This window comes from Bos indicus, chromosome X (assembly GCF_029378745.1).
Source record: "Bos indicus isolate NIAB-ARS_2022 breed Sahiwal x Tharparkar chromosome X, NIAB-ARS_B.indTharparkar_mat_pri_1.0, whole genome shotgun sequence".
Classification (NCBI taxonomy): Eukaryota; Metazoa; Chordata; class Mammalia; order Artiodactyla; family Bovidae; genus Bos; species Bos indicus.
In genome coordinates this window covers 139,868,100-139,880,755 of record NC_091789.1, presented here as the reverse complement: position 1 = coordinate 139,880,755, position 12,656 = coordinate 139,868,100, and the positions used below count along the sequence as shown (strand labels likewise).

The 12,656-nt window shown below is 42.8% G+C and overlaps 1 protein-coding gene across 1 annotated transcript in view; it reads left to right on the top strand.

The window, feature by feature from the left end:
- Positions 1 to 7,027, top strand: part of EGFL6 (EGF like domain multiple 6) — a 41,834-nt gene extending 34,807 nt beyond the window's left edge. The window contains 2 exon segments of the mRNA XM_019955520.2: positions 23 to 288; positions 6,433 to 7,027. Coding sequence (XP_019811079.2) covers positions 23 to 288; positions 6,433 to 6,543 — 377 coding nt within the window. The 3' untranslated portion in view covers positions 6,544 to 7,027.
- Positions 7,028 to 12,656: the final 5,629 nt, after the last annotated feature.

Sequence of the window (12,656 nt, the reverse complement as noted above, 5' to 3'; positions counted from 1 at the left end):
GGGGGTTTTTCTTCTCTTCCAGCTGTTGGCTACTATATGGCTGTTTCAGCCCTGATGGGTCAGAAGAAGGACATAAGCCATTTGAAACTTCTCCTCCCCAACCTGCAACCCCACAGCAACTTCTGTTTGCTCTTTCATTACCGGCTGGCTGGAAACAAAGTAGGGAAGCTTAGAGTGTTTGTGAAAAATAGGAACAATGCCCTGGCCTGGGAGAAAACCTGGAGCACCGATGAACTGTGGAGGATGGGGAAAACTCAGCTGTATCATGGAATTGATACTCCCAAAAGCGTAAGTGGAAAACTGTATAAAATGAGATTATTTACATTCTTTTTCAGTGATTTAACAAAGCAAAACACTTACTGAAGTACCTAGGCCTTGGGGCTACAGAGATGAATAAGACTTTCCCCTCCACTTAAGAGCTTATATTCTGGAGTGAAATAGGCAAGGTATTTAACAGCACAACTAACGATATTACTTGTCAGATGCAGGCATATCATATTCTGTGGAAATGAAATGCTCATGTGTCAGGCTCCTCCCACCAACTTCCTTCCAAACCAGGCTCTAAATTCCTTACTACATAAAAGCACATCCTGCTCATTGACTTTATGCCCAGCACTTATCACAATGAATGGAAACTAGAAGGTCATTTTCCAAAATACTTATTTTATTCAAGTATAGTTAATTTATAATGTTGTGTTCATTTCTGCTGTACAAGTGATTCAGTTCTACCTCTATATACAGTAAGTCCCCTGCATATGAATGAGTTCTGTTCCTAGAACACATTTGTAAGTCCAACAAATTTAGCCAAGGTACCCATCTAAATCAATTGGCTATATAGTACTGTACTGTAATAGGTTTATAATACTTTTCACACAAATAATACATTAAAAAAAAAACACGGAAAATAAAGAAAACATTTTAAATCTTACAGTACAGTACCTCAAAAAGCACAGTAGTGCAGTACAACAGCTGGCACACAGGGGCTGGCTTCAAGTGGACAGGCAAGAAGAGTTACCGATGGAGGAGGGAGAGGAGGTGGGAGATGGTAGAGCTGAAGGATCATCAGCAATAGGAGACAGAGGACGAGCTGGAATGTCACTCACGCCTGACATGAATGGAACGTAGGTTCGCATCTCTGAAAGCTAGAAACTTGAAAGCTCATATGTAGGGGATCTAACTGTAATTCTTCTTCCTAATCTTTTCCATTATGGTTTATCACAAGGTACTGAATAGAGTTCCCCGTGCCCTACAGTAGGACCCTGCTGTTTATCCATTCCCTAATAGTTTGCATCTGCTGCAGTTGCTGCTGCTGCTGCTGCTGCTGCTGCTGCTGCTAAATCGCTTCAGTCGTGTCCGACTCTGTGCGACCCCACAGACGGCAGCCCACCAGGCTCCCTCGTCTTGGGATTCTCCAGGCAAGAACACTGGAGTGGGTTGCCATTTCCTTCTCCAATGCGTGAAAGTGAAAAGTGAAAGTGAAGTCGCTCAGTCATGTCTGACTCTTCGAGACCCCATGGATTGCAGCCTACCAGGCTCCTCGGTCCATGGGATTTTCCAGGCAAGAGTACTGGAGTGGGTTGCCGCTGCCTTCTCCTAACCCCAAATTCCCAATCCACCCCTCCCCCACCCCACCTTGGTAACCACAAGTCTGTTCTCTCTGTCTGTGGGTCTGTTTCTGTTTTGTAGATAGGTTCACTTGTCTCATATTTTATTTTATTTATGTTTTGGCCCCAATGTGCCACATGTAGGATCTTAGTTCCCTGACTAGGGATCAAACCCATGCCCCCTGCATTGGGAGTGCAGAGTGTTAACCACTGGACTGCCAGGGAAGTCCACATTTGTGTCATATTTTAGATTCCACATATGACTGGTATCATATGGTGTTGGTCTTTCTTTGTCTGACTTACTTCACTTAATGTGATATTCTCTAGGTCCATCCATGTTAGTTCCTGGTCCAGGGATTGAACCTGGGCCCTGACAGTGCAAGCTCCATGTCCTAACCAAAAGACCATCAGGGTTATATATGATAGTGTATATATATTAATCCCAATCTCCCAATTTATCCCTCCCTACCCTTGTCCCCTTTGGTAACCATGTTTATTTTCTATGTCTGTGGCTGTGTTTTGTAAATAAGTTTATATGTACTATTTTTACCACTATTTTTTTGGATTCCATATATAAATCATATCACATTTGTCTTTCTATGTCTTACTTCATTCAGTAGGACCAACTAGATCCATCCATATTGTTGCACATGGCATTATTTCATTCTTTTTTATGGCTGAGTAATATTCCATTGTCTTTTCATACTGTTCATGGGGTTCTCAAGGCAAGAATACTGAAGTGGTTTGCCATTCCCTTCTCCAATGGACCACATACTGTCAGACCTCTCCACCATGACCCACCCATCTTGGGTGGCCCCACACAGCATGGCTTAGTTTCATTGAGTTAGACAAGGCTGTGGTCTTTGTGATTAGATTGACTAGTTTTCTGTGATTATGGTTTTAGTGTGTCTGCCCTCTGATGCCCTCTTGCAACACCTACTGTCTTACTTGGGATTCTCTTACCTTGAACATGTGGTATCTCTTCACGGCTGCTCCAGCAAAGTGCAGCCACTGCTCCTTATCTTGGATGAGGGGTATCTCCTCAGCACCGCCCCTCCTGACCTTGAACGTGGAGTTCATGAACAGTATGAAAAAGCAAAATGATTGGATACTGAAAGAGGAACTCCCAGTCGGTAGGTGCTACTGGTGATCAGTGGAGAAATAACTCCAGAAAGAATGAAGGGATGGAGTCAAGGCAAAAACAATACCCAGTTGTGGATGTGACTGGTGACAGAAGCAAGGTCTGATGCTGTAAAGAGCAATATTGCATAGGAACCTGGAATGTTAGGTCCATACTACTACTAAGTCACTTCAGTCGTGTCCAACTCTGTGCGATCCCATAGACGGCAGCCCAACAGGCTCCCCCATCCCTGGGATTCTCCAGGCAAGAACACTGGAGTGGGTTGCCATTTGCTTCTCCAATGCATGAAAGTGAAAAGTGAAAGTGAAGTCGCTTAGTTGTGTCCGACTCTTAGTGTCCCCATGGACTGCAGCCTACCAGGCTCCTCCATCCATGGGATTTTCCAGGCAAAAGTACTGGAGTAGGGTGCCATTGCCTTCTATGAATCAAGGCAAATTGGAAGTGGTCAAATAAGAGATGGCAAGAGTGAGCATCGACATTCTACAAATCAGAGAACTAAAATGGACTGGAATCGGCGAATTTAACTCAGATGACCATTATATCTACTACTGTGGGCAGGAACCCCTTAGAAGAAATGGAGTAGCCATCATGGTCAACAAAAGAGTCCGAAATGCAGTACTTGGATGCAATCTAAAAAACAACAGAATTATCTCTGTTCTTTCCAAGGCAAACCATTCAATATCACAGTAATCCAAGTCTATGCCCCAACCAGTAACGCTGAAGAAGCTGAAGTTGAATAGTTCTGTGAAGACCTACAAGACCTTTTAGAACTAACACCCACAAAAGATGTCCTTTTCATTATAGGGGACTGGAATGCAAAATTAGGAAGTCAAGAAACACCTGGGGTAACAGGTAAATTTGGCCTTGGAATACGGAATGAAGCAGGGCAAAGGCTAATAGAGTTTTGCCAAGGAAATGCACTGGTCATAGCAAACACCCTCTTCCAACAACACAAGAGAAGACTCTAGGGAAAACTACTAGACCATTCAGGTATGACCTAAATCAAATCCCTTATGATTATATGGTGGAAGTGAGAAATAGATTTAAGGGACTATATCTGATAGATAGAGTGCCTGATGAACTATGGACAGAGGTTCGTGACATTGTACTGGAGACAGGGATCAAGACCATCCCCACGGAAAAGAAATGCAAAAAAGCAAAATGGCTGTTTGGAGAGGCCTTACAAATAGCTGTGAAAAGAAGAGAAGCGAAAAGCAAAGGAGACAAGGAAAGATATAAGCATCTGAATGCAGAGTTCCAAAGAAGAGCAAAAAGAGATAAGAAAGCCTTTCTCAGCGATCAATGCAAAGAAATACAGAAAAACAACAGATTGGGAAAGACTCTTCAAGAAAATTAGAGATACCAAGGGAATATATCATGCAAAGATGGGCTCAATAAGGGACAGAAATGTTATGGACCTAACAGAAGCAGAAGATATCAAGAAGAGGTGGCAAGAATACACAGAAGAACTGTACAAAAAAGATCTTCACAACCAAGATAATCACGATGGTGTGATCACTCACCTAGAGGCAGATATCCTGGAATGTGAAGTCAAGTGGGCCTTAGAAAGCATCACTACGAACAAAGCTAGTGGAGGTGATGGAATTCCAGTTGAGCTATTTCAAATCCTGAAAGATGATGCTGTGAAAGTGCTGCACTCAATATGCCAGCAAATTTGGAGAACTCAGCAGTGGCCACAGGACTGGAAAAGGTCAGTTTTCATTCCAATCCCAAAGAAAGGCAATGCCAAAGAATGCTCAAACTACTGCACAATTGCACTCATCTCACACATTAGTAAAGTAATGCTCAAAATTCACCAAGCCAGGCTTCAGCAATATGTGAACCGTGAACTTCCAGATGTTCAAGCTGGTTTTAGAAAAGGCAGAGGAACCAGAGATCAAATTGCCAACATCCTCTGGATCATGGAAAAAGCAAGAGAGTTCCAGAAAAACATCTATTTCTGCTTTATTGACTATGCCAAAGCCTTTGACTGTGTGGATCACAATAAACTGTGGAAAATTCTGAAGGAGATGGGAATACCAGACCACCTGACCTGCCTCTTGAGGAACCTATACGCAGGTCAAGAAACAACAGATAGAACTGGACATGGAACAACAGACTGGTTCCAAATAGGAAAAGGAGTACATCAAGGCTGTATATAGTCACCCTGCTTATTTAACTTATATGCAGAGTACATCATGAGAAACGCTGGGCTGGAAGAAGCACAAGCTGGAATCAAGATTGCCAGGAGAAATATCAATAACCTCAGAGATGCAGATGACACCACTCTTATGGCAGGAAGTGAAGAGGAACTAAAAAGCCACTTGATGAAAGTGAAATAGGAGAATGAAAAAGTTAGCTTAAAGCTCAACATTCAGAAAATTAAGATCATGGCATCTGGTCCCATCACTTCATGGGAAATAAATGGGGAAACAGTGGAATCAGTGTCAGACTTTATTTTTGGGGGCTCCAAAATCACTGCAGATGGTGACTGCAGCCATGAAATTAAAAGACGCTTACTCCTTGGAAGGAAAGTTATGATCAACCTAGATAGCATATGCAAAAGCAGAGCCATTACTTTGCCTACAAAGGTCCATCTAGTCAAGGCTATGGTTTTTCCTGTGGTCATGTATGGATGTGAAAGTTGGACTGTGAAAAAAGCTGAGCGCTGAAGAATGGATGCTTTTGAACTGTGGTGTTGGAGAAGACTCTTGAGAGTCCCTTGGACTGCAAGGAGATCCAACCAGCCCATTCTGAAGGAGATCAGCCCTGGGATTTCTTTGGAAGGAATGCTGCTAAAGCTGAAACTCCAGTACTTTGGCCACCTCATGCAAAGAGTTGACTCATTGGAAAAGACTCTGATTCTGGGAGGGATTGGGGGCAGGAGGAGAAGGGGATGACAGAGGATGAGATGGCTGGATGGCATCACAGACTCGATGGAGGTGAGTTTGAGTGAACTCCGGGATTTGGTGATGGGCAGGGAGGCCTGGCATGCTGCGATTCATGGGGTCACAAAGAGTTGGACACGGCTAAGCGACTGAACTGAATTGAACTGAATATTCCGTTATACCACACCTTCTTTTCCCTTCATCTGTCGATGGACATCTAGGTTGCTTCCATAACTTGGCTATTGTAAACAGCTCTGCAATGAACATTGGGATGCATCTGTCTTTTCGAACTGCAGTTTTCTCGGCACCCAGGAGTGGGATTGGCCTATCATACAGTAGCTCTGTGTTTAGTTTTTTAAGGAACTACCATACAGATCTCCATAGTGGCTGTACCAATTTGCATTCCCACCAGTGGAGTAGGAGGGTTCATGACGATAATTAAATTTCTTCTAGCCTGGGTTTTGAAATGAAAATCATATTATTCCTTTAGTTTTGCTTTTTTTTTTCTTCTTAATAGGAAGGAATTCCAACATTTCCTCTTAAACTTTACTCTTCTCAGCTTTCCAGGGCTTTCCAGATTCTTTTAAGTGTTGCAGGAGCCCTGTTTTCTCTGATTGTAATTCACTCAGTGTAGATACCAGGCATCTGGAAAATACATTACCATATATTCAGTGTCAAAGCCTGTTTCTATGGAATAGGGACATATGAATTGAGTTCAGTTTAATAGCAACTAAATAGTGGAACTTTATCATTGATTTAAATATTTGCAAGTAATTTTTTATTCCCTCTCCTTTATTAGATTATTTTTGAAGCTGAACGTGGCAAGGGCAAGACTGGAGAAATTGCAGTGGACAGCGTCTTGCTGGTCTCAGACTTATGTCCAGATGGCCTTTTACCCGTGGATGGTTGAATGTTACTGTTATCTTTTATATCTTTATATTTGGCTTTTATGTCAGTTCTCTGTTTTTTGACAGTATATCATAGATCCCCTCCCCCATTTTAGAAATACAAACTGAAAATTGTGGTGTTCAAACAGACTCATTATTGTAAGATGCCTTTCTTTATATGATATACTGATATTTGCTTTAAATATAGTACCATTGTGTCTTCTCATTCATTTCTGAGTCTATCAAACTTGGACGTATCCGTTCAGCCCTCCCCACCCCAGTACATGTGATGTGTCTACATGATTTGGTGAACCACTTTATGTAACATTTCTAGAATTACAAAAAAAAAAAAAAAAGCAACACAGAGAAATGTTTAACTATTTGACTTTTATGGCACTTCTTGGAAACTATAACATCACAGATAGACTTTTACGTAACTGGCTTAGCCAGATCTTTCACAACCAAGTTTGTATATTTAAGTCCTTTGTAATAATAATATCCAAATAATCACCTTGTGTCATGGTTTAAGTTTTTCTAAGTAAGAAAATATGTTGTTGATTGTATGTTTAATTATGTGTATGGTTATTTGCTTTGCTAGAAAATGTGTTTTATATTCTTTTTTCTGTGAAAACACTTATATTATTTTTAACTTATATTCTTGAAAATTCTTAAAATTACTTGCTATTATGGAAACACACGACTGCTTTCTGAGGCCTCATAACTATGATGCTAACTAGCTTAAGTTATTGAATTGACGGTCTCGGAGAATTATCTAAAATAAAAATTATGCTAGTAACCAGGTTGCAAAAAAGACTATTTTGTCTTTTTCTCTTGTCTATTTCTCTTTTCTTCCAAATTCAAGAACTTCTTTGTGTGGTAATGAATCCTGAGTGTACATTCCTGCGGATGAAAGTATATTTTGTTTTAAGATTCTAGGTTGGAAGGTGGTTCGGGACAGCTCCCAAACAGAAGATTCCCCAGATATTTGCCAGTTAGCCCTGGAAGCAACAAAGGCATTGACCTGTAAAAGGAAGGAAAGCGAGAATGTGTCCACCTACTAATCCTTAAAATTTGTAGCCTTTTTCTTAAAGATTTTTTATATTGAAACTCATTGTATCCTTCTTCTTCTTTGTCTTTTTCTTTTAAATAAGAAGGATTATGTAAAAGAAAAAAAAGACAAGAAGAAGGAGTACCAAGGGCTTAAATCGACCTTTTAAGATGGTGGGGAAAAATACATTGTTTTTGTTTAGTGTGAAGTTCTTTTCCCATAGAAAGTCGACACAGGACTGTGGGATCTGTTAGGATAACTACTAGTTACAGAAACCCCCAAAACAGTGTTTCTAGTGAGACCAGATGAAGAACTGCCTGGCTCAGTGAAATCAGCCCACAGAATTGTAAGACATAATAATATTATAAAATGGTTGTGTTAAGGTGCGAAAATGAAAATGTGGGGTGGTTTGTTACATGGCAAAAGTTGACCGACACAAGTGATTTCTATTATATGACGGTGCTAGAACCTGAAGAAGACCTCCCCCACCATGTCTCCTCAGTGACCAGGGAAATTTGAGAGCATAGTCATGGCTTAGAGTAAAGGAAGATAGAGAGGAGGCTGTGCAGTGAAGGCCAGTCAGTGCCCCAGTAACCCATGTGATAGGAAGAGATGTTAAACTGAAATGAAATAGGGAGGCCTGCAATTATGTTACATACAGGGAGAAAATCAATATGAAGCTGATTTAAATTAAATTTAGTAATAGTGCACATTTCTCTAGTATCTGTAGCAGAGACTTCTAGTTGCCTACCCAATAGCCTTTCTCACCTTTTTCCTTACCAGTATGACCATGTATAAATATATATGGGGGGACTGCAATGTGTTCAACTAAAAGGCTGTGTTTCCCAACCTCTCCTACAGATGGAGGGGCTCACTGAAGTCATTGGTGAGGCTTCCAGGAAGGATCATTAAAGAAGGCTCTCAGCTGGCAGCTCCTTTTGCCATTTCCCTCCCTCCTTCCTGCCTGCAATGTGATTGTGAAGGCAGGAGCTCTGGGAGCTGCCTTGTGACCATGAGGGCAAGGGCCACAGCCTATGGTGGAGTACACAGCTGGAGGAAAGCTGGGTTCCTGATGACATGGTGGCATGTCTACACTGTCCCACACTGGTCACTGCTTGACGTTACATGAGACAAAAAGAAATCCTCTCTTGGCCTATCTAGGATTCCAAACAAAACACAATCCGATGTCATGTGACCATTCTTCTTGAGCCCCAGAGGGCTGCCTTGCCATGTCCACTGCAAGAACACAGTCTTTGGGACTAACTTCTTGGACGTTAAACACCAATATCTTGTTTCGAATTCCAGTCCACAGCCTATAATCATGGATCTGTAGCCTGCAGCAGCACGGAATCCCATTGGATTCCTTTGGCGAACCTAAGGTCAAATATTTCAGCCACGACTCCCATACCTGTGGACCCTGGCCACTACTCAACATGGAACTCCCCTTGTCATTCATCCTCTCCCACTCTCTCCCCCCTCGCTGTTATGGGCTCCCTCCTCTGGACACTAACTCCCACTCATTTCTGCCCCTTCCCCATCACACCTGCTCCTCTCCTAAACAAGGAGGAATACCTTCAGCTCGGGCACTTGATGCGTCCCGAAGAATGCACTGATCTCTAGCGTGGCCTGATGTCACCTATATTTTTGGTGCTCTTCTTTTTTCCTCAGGCACAGAATACTTGTGGGATGACTCTGGAATACTTTTACCTGAAGATGTTTTCAGATGTCAAGAACCGTAGCCCTACTTGCAAAGCTAATAAGTTGACCTGTCACAGTTTTATTAGGTATCAGTAGAAAAGACAAGCCTCCTGGGTCAGAGACAGACTTTATTTCTCATGGGACAACAGGTAGCATGGGCCTCGGTCAGTCCACTGCCCCTTACCCCCCACCCCGAGTCTCCCAGCGGGTGGGCCAACAAAGAGGCCCATCCAGAAGGATGCCAGGTACAGGGTGAGTTTGTGTCCCAGCTGAGGAGTCCTGAGTTAAGGAAAGCCCCACACTTATAAGGGGACCACTAGCCCACCTGCCCAAACTTTGCCCTAGAAGGAGACTGTTTTTTTGGCTTTGTCAGGAAACAAATCTGCTCTCGAGAAATAAGATACTGTCTCTATTCTCCCAGGCTGTGTGCCCCACCACTCTCCTTGATAAGACAGCACAGAACAAAAGCTGCCAACGCCTTTGTATAGAAAATGGGCAGAAACACGCAAGACCCATGGAGAATGGCCTCCCGACAGCAGCCTCTTAGCACCTTTCAGGAGTCAGTTGGGTGAGGGGATGGCAGTGCGAAAAGCTGGGCAGCAGTGTGGGCTCCTGAGAAGTTTAGAACTTGGCAGCTAACATTCTCACCTTTGATACTACTGCTTTCTGGAACTTACTTTTCCAGGACCAATGTTTAAATCTTTTTCCAATCAGACCAGAAGAAATCAGGTGAATTAGTTTCTGCAAAATAAACAGACATAAAATAAAAGCATTCTATGTTCTGAGAGAGAACTATCAAATTTTTTTATTTTTTGTAATTTTATTTGTATTTTACATTGGGGTAGAGTTGATTTACAATATTGTATTTCAGACGTAGAGCACAGTGGTTTAGTTAAACATGTACATATATCCATTCTTTTCCAGATTCTTTCCCCATATAGGTGATTACAGAATATTGAGTAGAGTTCCCGGCACTATACAGTAGGTCCTTGTTGATTATCTACTTTATAGAAATGTGTATATGTTAGTCCCAAACTCCTCATTTATCCCTCCCCCTCACCTTTCCCCTTTGGTAACCATAAGTTTGTTTTCAAAGTCTGTGAGTCTGTTTCTGTCTTGTAAATAAGTTCATTTGTGTCATCTTTTTAGATCCACATGTAAGTGGGATATTTTCAACCTTTTTCGTTTTCTTCTTCAAGTCAGTGAAACAGTGACTGCAAATGCAGATCGCTGTGTTTGGTCTCCACTCAAAGCCTTATCCTGTGCTACATGGAGGCAGCTTCATTCTGTGTGGCCAGGGAACAGCAAAGCAGTTAGCAATTTGGGATTTCTGTAATGTGTACAGATAGGGGTTCTTCCTTCCTGTGGAAAATGGAGTTGTAGATTGGTGTAGTTATTTATGACCTCTGGGGAACTCTTACATCTTTAAATATGCTAGCCTGCTTCATAAAAATTCCATCCTTAGCACATATGTGAAAAAACTCTGTACCACAGTTTGCAAATTGACTTTTATCTGAGAGACAGTTGTGGGGCGGTGAGAGCCCCTCCTGGAGCAGAGGAGGGCTCCCCGAAGTGGGTTTAGAATGGAAAGGTTACATCTGCCTATTTTTTACCGAAACCTGTCCTATGTATATCTCTAGTCGGTTTGGGAGTGTTATAGAAATTGTTCTCCATTTCTAGGTCGTGGTTTTGTTTGTTATGGTTTCTCCCACCCTGTGCCACTTTCTAGACCATGATGGGTGGCGGATTCAGTGCAATTAGGTGAGAACCAATTACTCTTTCCTTCTCAGTAATTTCTTTGAGAGCCTATATATGTATTTCACTGGCAATGTTGCTCAAAACACATTTGGAAGTGCCTTTTTCGGGTACAAAAATCGTACAGAAGACTTGATATGTTAATTTATGGTCACGCATCGTTTATGACCAAAAACAGCACATCTTACCAACCCAGGACTCCACTCCTGAGTATATACTCCATAGGAACGCATCATGGCACTGTTTATAATAGTCACACTCAGTTCAGTTCAGTTCAGTCGCTCAGTCATGTCCGACTCTTTGCGACCCCATGAATCACAGCACGCCAGGCCTCCCTGTCCCTCACCAACTCCCGGAGTTCACTCAAACTCATGTCCATCGAGTCTGTGATGCCATCCAGCCATCTCATCCTCTGTCATCCCCTTTTCCTCCTGCCCCCAATCCCTCCACAACTCAAATATCCATCGCGTCCTTTTTCAGTAGAAAGGATAAATAAACTGGTATATTTATTCAGGGAAATATTAGCAAGAAATAAGAACGACCAAACTAATACTACTCACAGGAACACTGATGAATTTCTGAAATATGGCACTGATCAAAAGAAGCCTGGGAATTCCCTGGTGGTCCAGTGGTTGGACTCCATGCTCTCATTGCCAAGGGCCTGGGTTCAAACCTGGTTGGGAAACTATGATCCCACAAGCCACACAGCACATCTGAAAAGTAAAAAAGAAAAAAAAAACAACAACTAAGTACATATTGTGTGGTTCCATATATAAGTTCCCCCCAACACACCCGTATGTAAGTTTTGAGATCAGATGCAATGAATCTATGGTGGCGAAGATGGCCTTGTGTTTACCCTTGGAGAGGGTGCTAGGAAGTAACGCAGGGGGACTTCTGGGGGTGGTCATTGCTTCATGTAAGTGAAAGTGTTACCCCTCTTTAAGATGAACCTCTTCAGTGTGACTTGGGGCCTGCTGACTTGGGACATGAGTTCATCTCTCAATACAGGCAGGTTGTGACTGCAGGTCCACAGACTCATGCATAATCCAGCCCTAATGACTTTGACCTTGGGGATGTCCCCTAGCCTGCCATCCAGGATACCCAGGGACCTTGGCCTGGAGATAAATGGCTTTGGAACCCGCCCGCAGCACTTCTTGGCCACGCTACGCAGCATATGAGATCTTAGCTCCCTAATCAGGGATGGAACCTGGGTCCCTTGCATTGGAAGCACGGAGTCTTAACCACTGGGCCACAAGGGAAATCCCAGCATTGGAATCTTGAGGAGTGGGTTCAACAGGCCCAGGGTTTCAGGCCTGAGTATCTTCTTTCCTGCTGTTCGGGTGCCTGGGACCCCCATCTCCGCCACATTTGTTGGTCTTTCTGGACAGTGATAAAAGTTTCCACATCCCCCTTTGTTCTCCCTGTCACTGTCCTTTTAGAATGCTTTTCCTCCTGAATTTGAGCTGGAGTCCCCCAGCTCCACCGCTGAAAGGCACAGTTGGCCCTTCCTTCCCTTGGTTTCTAGCTTCTCTCTCAGAGTTCCCGCAGTGCCCTCTCGTGGCAGCTTCCATGCACATGGGTGGCTGCTAGCAGGAAGAAGGCAAAAGAGGACTGTCTTCAGCATCTCTTGCTTCC